The following is a 12668-nucleotide window of genomic DNA, read 5'->3' as shown; positions in this document are numbered from 1 at the left end:
ACTCAGGCTAGTTGCATACTGTATTTCTGAGTCAGGTCATACCAAGCCTGTATATAGGTCACACCAATTCTTGACAAAAATTTGTCTGTACATTTTCTGTTTTAAACTGCTCTCTCTTTTTTCCCTTTTTCTTTTTGGGACCTGGTCCATCTCTAACGGGGGGGTTGGATCAGAGTATGCCAAAAGCAATATTATTGGGCTTCAAGTACAGAGAAAGCCTTGTTTCATAACTCAAACCAGACTCTGAGTCCCTCTAAGATTCTTGGATCTCGTTAGCTCACCCCCTTCTGACAATGACCCCCTAGTAGTTGACCACTGTTTCCCCTGCTGACAGCAAATGGCTGGTAACTGCACATAGGTCCTCTATGAATGATGTTGTATTATGTTATTACATTTTGCATGTTTGTCAAATGTTGGGTTTTTGGTTAACTACTGCAGTAAGACCTTTTGGTTCATTACCTTCTGCAGTGTTAATATGAAGGTTGAATTGGTAAGTCTTAAGCAGGCTTTTAAAAAACAGATCATGTAAAATGTCTAGTCCTACGTCAGCATATCACAGCTAGGCCTGGAATATTAGGCCTATATGATATATAATACATATGAAAACTTACACGGTTTGATCGAAATTAATCTGCAAAAGACAGAATACCGTTTCAGTGGATGAATATGCTTAAATATTATGCAAACATGTAGGCTCAAGGGCATCTCTGTAGACTTGCATACGGCAGACTTCCGGAACCATTTGTGTAATGGCAACGTGTTTTACACGGCGCTTTTGTACTGTAGTCAAACATTAGCTTTGGAATGTTTGTTGCTAACAAGCCAAGGGTACGCTCACAGAAACCAAATGGACATCGTCATCAGATGAAATATCAATTGCTTTTGATGGAGTGACACTCGAATCCTTACAACAGGATTGTAAGAATATTTTTGCAGATAATTTCTGTTGCTGTGTAATAGGTTGACAGCCATGTATAATTTTAACGCCAATGTAAGAAAGGCGACAGAAATTCGCTGTTCCTTAAGTCTGCGAGCTAAAGTAGCTAACGATTAATGATTGTGAAGCAACATTGATATACTTATTACACAGTTACCGTGTTACAATAATGCGGCAAATGACTATAACGTTAAGCAATTGGCATCTTGCGGTAAGTATTCATCCCTATAATCTCTGCACAACGTAGTAAGGATGCTCTGATGATGCAAGATGCTCTATGGAACGTTAACATTAGCGTCAAACGTTTGACTTGCAATTAGGTGAATTAGTTTTTATGGGTAGATAACTTTTGTTGTCTGATGTGTCTCTTTCAGGTCAGTATCTGTCATAATGAGTTTTTTACGCAACCGCCTCGTCGTATTGGGACTGGTATTACTGGCCACTGTACTGCTGTATCTGCTTCTTCCGTCCATACGCCAGGGAAGCATGGAACCGTCTTTGGAGGTCCAGAGGATGGGATTGTCAGTGGGCACTCCGCCTCCCTCCTCACCCATCAATATCACCATCCGGACACGGCAGCTACCAGGAGACCCTCCATTATTCTTCCGAGAAGCTCTCCCAGTCGATGCAGCTGGAAGGCAAATCTTGCCCAAGTGAGAATAACTCGGTTTTACAACTCGGTCGGACAACGGAGTAGTGATGCAAAACCCAGTCAATCTCATAAACTTAAATCTTAACTTAAACCTAAATAAGTATGTACTTCTCCGAGTATACTAAAAACGGCGTCTGTCATTTGTTTCCTATTTCAAGGCTTCAGATTGTGTTGCTGCATGGCCAAGCCTTTACCTCCAAAACCTGGGAGGAGTTGGGGACTCTTAGTCTTCTTGCAACTAATGGATACCAAGCCTTGGCTGTGGACCTACCAGGTACTCATCAGCTGATGCACATGCATGCAGAAACACATGCATGCAGTGCTCCCATCCTGCAGTAGGCTTATTCAGTTCCATGTTGTACCCCAATATGAATTCATAGATAGATATAGATAGATATATAGATACTTTATTGATTCCCAAAGGGGAAATTCAAGTAGCAGTGCTGTAGCCAAATTCTCTAGGATCCAACATATGTTTCTGTTGTATATCAGGATTTGGGAATTCTCCAGATTCGGAGACTGTGAAGACAGACCAAAGCCGTGCTGAGCTACTGCGAATGTTCTTGGAGTCACTTGGGGTGCGCACTGCAGTTCTGATCAGCCCCTCTATGAGTGGGCACTATTCAATGCCCTTTCTCATGAAGCACAGCACACAGTTGCATGGGTTTGTGCCCATCGCCCCAGTTGGCACTCGCAGCTACACTGCACAGCAATATCAGGCCATCCAGGTGAGTAGGAAACTTTTTACCCCAGATTATTTGGTTTCTCCTGTGTTACTCTCCTGTGTTACATGTGTATGTTCTCTTGGGTCCTTTGACTCTTCCTACACCTTTCCACAGTTTGGGAAAATGGGACCATTAGATTTGTGTAATCCTGCTAAATGCTAACCAACAAACAGACATGGGTGAAAACATAACATCATTGGAGGAATATCTTTTTCTGATCCAGTGAGCGGAATACTCTGAAGTATTATGAAAAACAAATCTAGAATCATTGAGGGAGCATTTATTTGGCCTACATGACATGCCCTAAATCACACACACTGCAATGTTTTTCACATAAATGTGCTCATGGTGTAATAGTCCTTGAAGAGCAACAATATCAGTGATGATTGCAGTATCGCATTGATTGATAATCTTTTCTTTGTCCTTCACTAGACACCAACACTGATAGTTTTTGGTGAGCTGGACACCAACCTGGGAGCACAGTCTCATAAGAACCTACTGCAGCTGCCCAACCACACGGTGGCCAAACTGCAAGGGGCACGGCATGCCTGCTACATGGACAAGCCCCGCGAGTTCCACCTGGCCTTGCTCGATTTCCTGAACAAACTGGACTGAGACTGGGATAAAGCCATGTCGTGTGTGAGGAAGAGCAAAAGAGGTGGAGAGACTGAGAAAAAAAAAAAGATAGGTGGGTGGCGGGTGATCCCACAGGCCTTGGAGGATGAAGGGTGCACACTCCCATTCAGATATTCCACCGTGAACGTTCCGCTCAGTGTATGGGACATATATGTATGCTCTAACGTTCCATCATTTTAGAACCACTGTGCTCCACTGAAGCAGTCATTCATGTTGTGTTACATAGATTAGTCCCATGTTGCAGTATTTTATTCATTTATTGAACAGTTTAGTGTATATTTCAGAATGCTGGAATGTGAAGTGAACTTTAAAACAGAATTATCATCCTTAATGATGTTAGGGTGTGTATTATTTCTTAAGAATTGACCATCAGAGATTGTTCTGCTTGATGCAGTGATGTCTCTCACCAAACAGAGAATGCGAAAACAAAAGAATGTTAGAAAATGTGTCACATGTAACAGTTTTCTATTTGGAGCACAATAGTGTGCAACAGCTGTTCTCAAACCAGTTGTCAAGTAGTGCTGACAGAGATGGAATATCAGCACAATGGCCATTCTTTTCTGCAATAGATGTTAACGGAAAAGGGGTTGAGCAAAATATTTATTGCAATATTTAATGCAAGCTGCACAGGGCCTGCTGTTGCTGAAATCTTAAGATGACCCTATATTGGCTTGTTAATTTTAAAGCTTTATTTATTATCCACAACATTTAACACAAATGGAGACATGTAACATTTGAAGGGGCAGCTTTTTGCAATTGCAAATGTGACTCATGGTTGTATACAAAATGAAAACGTGTACAGTTGTACAAATGTTACATTAAAATGTGTTGTCATTGACTACTTATGGCTTGACATTCAAACAAATATGTAGCCTAGTGCTACGCACCGGAGTTGTTGCGTTTACATTTTTACCACACGTTTACAATCTCTGACAATAATTAACATCGATGAGTCGTACATCGACTACATGGCCTATTATATTTGCAATTGCAGGGTTAAGAACAAGCGAAGTTTGTACAGAGTGAGAATCTGACAAGGTAGGTACGGTAACTTAACGATAACGTTGACGCTGCTGCAGGCATGTTTATTCGTAAAACACCGCCAGGGAATCGTACTATTTTACAACCGTGATGGGTAGAGTTGTGCCATTGCAATTTCTTTGTCAAACGACCCCCGCATTCGGATAGAGGGGGAGTTGGTTAACTTGGCTCTAGCTAGCTAGCTGGCTAAGGTTGTTTTCGGCTACACGTAGGCTAGTCAGGGATGAATCCTATGGGATGAATACATATTCCTTAAAGTTAACTGCATTACCCATCATGACAGTTTTTAACTAACTGCCATTTGCTTGTTGCACACATTTTCTGACAAATGTAACATGTTTGCAGGTTGCGTTACCTTTTAGATTGTGATAACGTTAGGTTTATCGGATCAGGCTAATCTCATGTGTTCCCACCATCAGTGCGAGGGCAAACAACCTTCCCCAGGCACCATTCCTGGAACATTAATCGATGGTCTCTTTCTAGGTGGGGGTGCAAGTATGTTACCAGATAAAGATGGGCCAAGCAATATGGGCGGTGGGACCCAGGGCACTGATGGAAGAGAAGACCCCTCTGTGACACTCTTTCGGGAGTACCTACGACTTAAGACCGTTCACCCGCAGCCTGACTATGGTAGTCTATACTAACCTATACTAAACAGAAGCCACAGAAATGCTTTTGGAATGATCAAACTGAGAACTATTGGTTGTTGATTTAACAGATGAAGACGTGATGCATTTGAATTATTGTGATAATTGTCCTCTTAGTCAAGGCCTTGACATTTAATTTTCAATGAGGCAGTTGTATCCAGCGTTTTATGCTGTCTCAACAGAATCTTGCAAGGTACAGTCTGTTTAAAGAAAGTGAACTCTGATCTTGCACTCTTGACTCCTGACTGTTAATGATCTCAGAGATATCAAGGTAATGATTATTGACTTGGCAAGCAGATAGGCAGACACAGTATGAGTAGCCCTGTATAATGTACCCAGGTGTTTTGGTATCTGTGTACTGTAGGTGTCAAAATACATCTTTGTGATTTGCACGCTTGCAGATGCAGCCCTAGGGTTCCTTGATCGCATAGCCAGTGAGCTAGGCCTTCCCATGAAGAAAGTGGAGGTATATATAGCTTTACTCAATTTAATCTGTAATACAGCCACATCCACATGTATTTTTGTTCTAAACCTTTCAGACACCATAGAGCTTTTTCTAGACTCCTGTAACACCATTCACACCTGTGCATTACCTATCCAGGTGTGCCCTGGCAGGGTAGTTGCCATCATGACATGGGTCGGCACCAATCCTGCCCTGCGGTCCATCCTGCTGAACTCCCATACAGACGTTGTTCCTGTGTATTCGGTATTACTTTTGGACACCTATTTCAGGCCTGATATTAAAGATGGACCGTGGCTATCTCCTCCCCCTAAACTCTGTTTCTATTCCAAAATCCCAGGAGCATTGGAAATATGACGCGTTTGCTGCCGTCAAGGACGCAGAGGGCAACATATATGCAAGAGGGACACAGGATATGAAGTCTGTCACCATACAGTGAGTTAATAACTTTGCTCTACCAATGGGAATACCATGAATATGTGGGGATTCAGCCTGGAATCATTTATAGAACTCTACTGATTCCTAAGAAGATGAAGTAGGTCATCAGCTGGTTAAGCCATCATTGCATGGCTTCATATTTATCCTCGTGAAATGTCAGTTCTTTTTGATGGGATCTCTCAGGTACATTGAGGCCATCCGGAGACTGAAAGCTGAAGGGAAGAGGTTTGCTCGCACCATTCATTTGATGTTTGTCCCAGGTGAGTAACATAAGAGAGTCTGACTCCATATTCATGCAGTGACAGAAATGCAGTAATTTATACAGCAACAGCCTATGAAGTGATTCAGCCAATATCTGCTGAATTTCAGATGAAGAAGTAGGAGGCCACAAAGGAATGGAGACTTTCATAAAGCACCCAGAGTTTAAGCAGCTGAACATCGGCTTTGCACTTGATGAAGGTATAACACATTCAAGTTCTCATTCAGTTGCAGCTCTCAGACACTGTAAGCATGGTAACGATTGTTTTATTGTGTGTGATTGGCGGTCCAGCAGTGGTTCCGTCTTCTAATTCAGGTCCATTAATTAACAGCCCAGTGGTTAGATACACATTTTGCATGTTTACAATAAGGAAAAAATAGACTGTTCTTAGTTCTTCAGTTCTGCATCAGGAAAAAGGATATTTTCTCCAATTAAACTTTAAGATGGTTCCACATGCTAATCTCTTACTGACATTCCTGATGCTAGCTCATTGTGTTGCATGTTTGCATGACTGTGTTTATGTATCTGCAGGTCTGGCTAACCCTGGAGAAGCGTATACTGTGTTTTATGGGGAGAGGAGCCCCTGGTGTATGTACAGTGTTGATTTTTAACACTTCTTAACACTATTACCTTACTATTACTACTTACTGTATATGTGCCTCTTCAACTTTGTTGTTTGTTTGTTTGTTTGTTTGAAGACTGTTAAAATGTGTTTCCATGTTTTGCTCGGTCAGGGATCACGGTTCACTGCCCGGGCAGTCCTGGCCACGGCTCCAGATTTGTGGAGAACACTGCCGCAGAGAAGCTGGTGAGTCTGCAGTCTCCACTTCAGGTGTAGACAGGAACTCGGACTAATGTGCGCTAATATCCATAGAATGGGAGAATATTATGAATTACGGTCTGTATGTGGTATGGACAAATAAATGTAATCTTTTAGTTGGTCTTTGGAAAAAGAAAAAGAAATTGGAAAATTGAAAATCTCTAACCTATCTTAACTGTGCTCTGTTTTCAGCGAAAGATCATCAACTCCTTCCTGGACTTTAGAGAGAAAGAGAAGCATAGGTAAGGCACTGAGCTTGTAAACGTAGTGAACAAGCATCTATGCTGAAGCATTAGTATAATATTTTGATATTTAAGTGTGATATATTTCTTTCCTTAAAATTTGTTTGGGATTTCGCTTTATGCTGTTTAATGTAATGAATAAACTTGACCTTGAAGTAAACCCACCAACCCATGTAGTCCTTCCCATAAAGAAAGTCATTGTACAAATACACTTAAACCTCACAACCTCAAGAACAAGAACGTGAGTGTGTGTGATGGTGTGACAGGTTGGACATCAGTGAATGCTTCACATTGGGTGATGTAACCACTGTGAACATGACAATGGTGAATGGAGGAGTGGCGTACAATGTCATCCCTGCTGAGATGGACGTCAGCTTTGACATGAGGATTCCACCAACGGTCAACCTTCAGGTATGTGTACACAACAGAAACAGGTCTTCTAATTTAACAAAGATGTATTAACAAATGGTTGCTTTCTTACATACTGAATATGGACTACGAGGGGGCTAAAATGTGTATTTTAAAATGGCATTCTCATTATATTGATGTACAATTGTCCGTGTTTGTTAAGTTTACAGAAATATCTGATATAATGATATATGTTCTTCCACAGGAATTTGAAGAACAGATAAAACGGTGGTGTCAGGAGGCTGGTGAAGGCATCACATATAAGTTTGCCCAGGTCAGTCAACTGGCCTAATCAACTGAACATCTATATATCTTGCATGATAAATTGGCTGGTACACTCAATAGGAGCATAAAGTAGTGCCATAGATTCCACTTTGTACGGCAGATAATTTGTTATAGAATTTTGTACAATTAATTTTAGTTTCCATCTAGTTTCAGATTTTTGATGCCCTCTCTTTTGTTGTCATAGATTGATTTTGCCATCTGGTGGTAATTTTGGTACCACAGATGAATGAAGACCTAGTTAGGCAGTGATCACGATTCCAACAGACTTTTATTTACAATGATGCATCAAGGGAGAGACAGCATGACTTTGCATAAAGATCCACCAGCTGCTCTAACTAAACAAGGAAATGGTCAGGGTTTAAGTATCCTTCCAGGCTAACAGGAGTTTGCGTTGGTCATCCCACCCTGATCAGTGCCAACCTGGTAATCTAGAGCAGATAGCTACTAATGCAGGGGATACATAGCCTGGCGGGCCATCCTATATCATTGAAATGTATAGTCTGGCATCGAACCATTCACCTCGCTTAATCCAAGGGGCGGGCAGAGAATTGTCTTTCAAACTACAATTTTTTAATTGTTTTGCCGACCGGATACGACCATATCCGTATCCGGTCGGCAAAACGGCAAATACATCCTTCTTCGAAAGGAATGACTTCAGTGCATTGTGTTGCTCAACTTTCAAAGAAAAGCACAAGTCCAACTTCTCCAAAGTTGACGCCAACGCCGATTCAAACAACCGCTCTTCGTTCGCCATAGCCACCTTCCTTGTTGTTCACCGTCGCAGGACTGTCGTTATCCTGTTAAGCCCGCCTTAAGACTCTCTAACAAAATAGAGCGCTGTGATTGAATAACATCCACGGTGTTAGCCAATAGAAATCCCTATGGTTTGATACTAGACGTACAGGCTGAGCAAATTAAATTGCCGCCGCTAGGGTGCGTCTAGATTTCTAGGCTAGGGGATACACCCATGCAGAATAGAGAAATGCTGCAAAACCATAATATTCCCTCTTATCTCTAAACACATAGTCACACACAAATATACTCAGGGACAGTACAGGAACAGAATGAAAAAAAATATATTAATTTATGTTGAAGAACACATAATAGAAAATGTTCAATCCAACCATGATTCTGTCTGTAAATGCAAGGATGCATTTTCAGAAACATAAATAAACATCAGTACATAAACTACTTATGAATATAAAAGTGTTGCAAAGATACTGCATCGATCCGTAGTGTATTGCAGTACTAGGCTATGTGCTTACTCTTTATTCATTTAGGCTATTTATTCTGCCGTCTCCCGGCCTGCTCTGTGCCTGTGTAGCGCACGCATTCTCACCAGCAAAGACCTATCACCTGTCACTCTTCATCGTAGGGGAGGTTTTTGCATCATTCCTGCGTAATAATCACCAGCCAATCAAGGTGGCCACTTCAATCAAGCTTGTGCATGAGTAATGATGTCAACCATATCAACGGAGCTCTTCTCTTATCTTAGGACTTGTAATTTTTCCTTACTAAGAGTAGGTCTGAGTGGCTTTGTGAATAGGTTTTCAGAGAAAACTCCTAGCTAAAAAGTTTCAGTGCGATTTAGGAGTACTCCTAGTGGTAAGATGAAATGCTTTGTGAATACGGCCCCTTGATGTTGTATGTTCCTTAGGGTGATGTTATGGAGGTTATCGTGATGTTCCTGACTCTTAGTGCAGTTTGTGCTATGTCCCTCCACAGAAACACATGGACCAGAACACAACGTCTACTGAAGACACTGACCCATGGTGGAACACCTTCAGCTCCACCTGCAAAAGCATGTGAGAAAACACACACGCTCGCACACTCATACAGTCTCTATCTCATTCTCTGACACTTTGTAGACTCTCAGGCCAGTGCTTTAGTGGAATGATGTGTTCTTGCTGTTCTGTCTTTGACAGGAACATGACTCTGACGAAGGAGATCTTTCCTGCTGCCACCGACAGCCGTTTTATCCGAGCTGTATGTATTTCAGATTCGTCTCCCTCTCCCTCCTCTCTCTTGATGTGGTTTTTCTTGTTGCCTTTCACACAAACAAACACCTAACACAACCCCCACACACTTAACATGCACTTTCCATGCATTTACTATGCACTTACACTTCCTCTCTTCCTCCTACTACTTCCCTATAGACCCTTTCAAGAGAGTTCCATTATCAGCATCATAGTTGGCCCCACAAGACTTCCTTTTTAACATTCCATATGTTATCTTAATGCAGAGGAAGTAGATTGGGGCCCAAATAGAACGTTCAAGCATTGTTTTTGTTTTTATTGTTGAAAGGGTCTATACCTTCTTATTCTGCCATTACCTCCTTTGACCCCACTTTGACAAGTACTTAAACATCTGCACTCTCATCCTCTGATAGTTGTATTTATTGTGGTACCTCCTTTGACCCCACTTTGACGAGTACTTAAACATCTGCACTCTCATCCTCTGATAGTTGTATTTATTGTGGTAGTATTTATTGTCCTTTGTCCTTAGCTTGAATGTTATTTGTCATTTTCTATGTCACTTTGGATAAAAGCATCTGCTAAATGCATAAATGTAAACAAACAAACAAACAAACAATCCCCTCATATGACCTCCTATGAGTTTTGTTTTGGTACCAATCATCAACATTGGACTGTAGATGTTATTTCAATTGGGTGTAGTTTCAAATGAAAAAAAAAAGAAAATGTTCACCTCTGACCCAGTGGTGATGACTGTTGCCCATGTCCACAGGTGGGTCTTCCAGCCATCGGCTTCTCACCAATGAACCACACGCCCATCCTCCTGCATGACCACAACGAGCACCTGAACGAGCAGGTCTTCCTGAGGGGCATCCAGGTGTATGAGAGACTGGTACCAGCCCTGGCCAGTGTGCCTGCTCTACTTGGGGAAGCTTGAGTAGCTGTCCTGGCATCGTGCCCTCTACCCAAAACCACCCCCCCCCCTCCTTTGCCTCTCTCTCTCTCTTTCTTTCTTTCTTTCTTTCTTTCTCTCTCTCTCTCTCTCTCTCTCTCTCTCTCTCTCTCTCTCTCTCTCTCTCTCTCTCTCTCTCTCTCTCTCTCTCTCTCTCTCTCTCTCTCTCTCTCTCTCTCTCTCTCCCCCTCTCCTCCTTCCTCTCTGGTGTCTGTCTGGCCTAGTCTCCTGCACAGTTCTGCAGCAGTGGCAGCATCAGCACCAGCACCATGAGACCAGTGCTGTGTAGGATGCGTCGTCCTCATGTGTGATGGGGAGGCTATCATGAACACCTGCACTCACATCACCTGTACTCACACCTGCTCGGCTTTATGTCATGACACTGCAGACCTGTGTGGCTTCTCTCAACTCTTTTCCCTTTATTCCCTCCCCCTCTCCACCTTTCCTTTTCTCTCCCTCCCCCTCTCCCCCTCTCCCCCTTTCCAGCCTCTGTCCTTCTCTCTTTTTCCTTCCATGTTAGGAAGCGATTCAGCAACTTTATTATTCTCCAGTTCTACTGACTGCGATGTTGCACATATCCAAATCTAAGTTTATTAAAGTTAATCTTCAACAGAGTTCTGATTACACCAAAGGCTAACTTTAATGGGGAAAAACTATATACCGGTATATGGCATTGCATTGCATACTTATTCAGTTGCTTTAATAAATTGTCTCAGGAGTTCTTTTGGCACTAAAGTTTTTACTGAGAAAGAATTCATTCATATGGAATCTTTAATATGTAACCATACAGGGATGAATCAAGGTGCTCATTAAATGCTGCTAGACTCCATTTCTATCTCATATCACCTCTCCTCTCCATTCTCTCCCATCTCATCTCAGATTCTCATAATCACTTGTGAATTTGTAGATCTCCTAGGCAAGGCAGGTTTATTTATATAACACACTTCATACACAAGGGTAATTCAAAATACTAGAGACATGATTTTTTTAATGAACACGTCATTGGACATTTCACGCCCATGTCTATTATAACACATTTAGATGTGTATGGAATAATTTACAGGACCTCTGTCAAGAGTGATTTTTTTGAACTGTCTGCTGTGCTGACTCCTTTAACAATACTGTGAGTTGATTTTGTTTTGGAAATGTTGAAATTAAAATTAATTGAGAAATAAAATAATTACATTTTGCTCAAAACGTGGTAAAAAAATCTTTGTCATCTCTATGCCTTGTGAATCCTGAGTGAAAAGATCTAGCCAGTAACCACAAGGGGGCAGAGCAGTGTGCATTTTGATGGCACCATGACCATTTAACATCAGGTCAACCACCTTTCCTGAACTTTGTTTCATATTTTACAAATGAGAGTTGATTTCTAAAGTGCAGGAAGACTGCGGGAGATTATCTGATTTTTATTTTCTCCCCGGATAAGAGTTGAAAGCATGTACATTGTCTAAAGTTAGAAAACATTTGGGAGTTGTTTTTAAAATGTTTGGGCATTCACTTTATCTTCAACAGGAATAAATAAATTGTATTATGCCATCAAATGTGTTATTGTACAGCATGAAGCTACACACTTATCCTGCTCAAAAAATGCTGAAATTGGGATATGATGTTTACATGCGCAAACACAAAAACAGAATACTTCAAAATCCCGATCATAACCGGGATACTGAAGTGCATGTACAGTACCAGTAGCCTGAAAGTGATTTTTTTTTTTTTATTCAAGTCTCATAAATTCCTTTTTTACTTTATAACCGTAGTGCATGACTTGCTTGTCAGCACTCTTTGTGGTCTCTCTATATGCCCCTTGTCCTTGGCGCCCATATTTTCTGATTCTCAGACATCGACTCGTAAAATATAATTTTGTCTGTATACAGTAACTGTGTTATACAGTAACTGTGAGTCTCATTTTCTAACCAAGTCCCCAGCTCTCTCTTTGAAACAGTTCAATAACCCCCAGAGATCTACTTCAATTAGGAGAGGATTTCTCTCCCAAGGGAGAGCAGCAGGAAGTGTGTGGTCAGTAATTATAGTCTGTCTGTTGTCAGTCTGTCAGCAGAGGGGTCGGGAAAAGGCTGAAATTCTGCTGGGGTGACAAGTATAGCACTCTTGGTTGAAGACTGCCCTTTTAGAGGTCAACAAATGTTGTCTCTTTATAGTGTCAGTGGCTAAGCAGGTGGACACCACAAATGC

General features: G+C 41.6%; 2 protein-coding genes across 2 annotated transcripts; both read left to right on the top strand.

Annotated features, from left to right (window-relative positions):
* The first annotated feature begins 766 nt into the window (after positions 1-766).
* abhd14a (abhydrolase domain containing 14A) lies at positions 767-3788 on the top strand. Its single transcript, XM_042088345.1, has 5 exons — positions 767-918; positions 1312-1590; positions 1748-1863; positions 2082-2317; positions 2747-3788. Exons 2-5 carry the CDS (start codon positions 1328-1330, stop codon positions 2927-2929), a joined length of 798 nt encoding a protein of 265 aa, XP_041944279.1. The 5' UTR covers positions 767-918; positions 1312-1327; the 3' UTR covers positions 2930-3788.
* Positions 3789-3855: 67 nt separating this feature from the next.
* Positions 3856-11304, top strand: LOC121706506 (aminoacylase-1A-like). Its single transcript, XM_042088322.1, has 15 exons — positions 3856-3988; positions 4475-4621; positions 5040-5104; positions 5240-5344; positions 5439-5533; positions 5720-5796; positions 5906-5995; positions 6327-6383; positions 6530-6603; positions 6808-6857; positions 7124-7268; positions 7471-7539; positions 9276-9355; positions 9476-9536; positions 10296-11304. Exons 2-15 carry the CDS (start codon positions 4489-4491, stop codon positions 10458-10460), a joined length of 1266 nt encoding a protein of 421 aa, XP_041944256.1. The 5' UTR covers positions 3856-3988; positions 4475-4488; the 3' UTR covers positions 10461-11304.
* Positions 11305-12668: the final 1364 nt, after the last annotated feature.

The sequence above is a fragment of the Alosa sapidissima genome, chromosome 4, assembly GCF_018492685.1.
Source record: "Alosa sapidissima isolate fAloSap1 chromosome 4, fAloSap1.pri, whole genome shotgun sequence".
NCBI classification, from domain to species: Eukaryota; Metazoa; Chordata; class Actinopteri; order Clupeiformes; family Clupeidae; genus Alosa; species Alosa sapidissima.
Note: the sequence above shows the minus strand (reverse complement) of the source record. Positions and strands in the feature narration are given on the sequence as shown.

Excerpts from the sequence above, each read along its gene's own strand:
- LOC121706506 (XM_042088322.1), top strand. The coding sequence starts at position 4,489 with ATGTTACCAGATAAAGATGGGCCAAGCAATATGGGCGGTGGGACCCAG. Across the intron at positions 6,604-6,807 it reads ACACTGCCGCAGAGAAGCTG|CGAAAGATCATCAACTCCTT; the intron begins GTGAGTCTGCAG and ends CTCTGTTTTCAG. Across the intron at positions 9,356-9,475 it reads AGCTCCACCTGCAAAAGCAT|GAACATGACTCTGACGAAGG; the intron begins GTGAGAAAACAC and ends TGTCTTTGACAG.
- abhd14a (XM_042088345.1), top strand. The coding sequence starts at position 1,328 with ATGAGTTTTTTACGCAACCGCCTCGTCGTATTGGGACTGGTATTACTG. Across the intron at positions 1,591-1,747 it reads GGAAGGCAAATCTTGCCCAA|GCTTCAGATTGTGTTGCTGC; the intron begins GTGAGAATAACT and ends TCCTATTTCAAG. Across the intron at positions 2,318-2,746 it reads AGCAATATCAGGCCATCCAG|ACACCAACACTGATAGTTTT; the intron begins GTGAGTAGGAAA and ends GTCCTTCACTAG.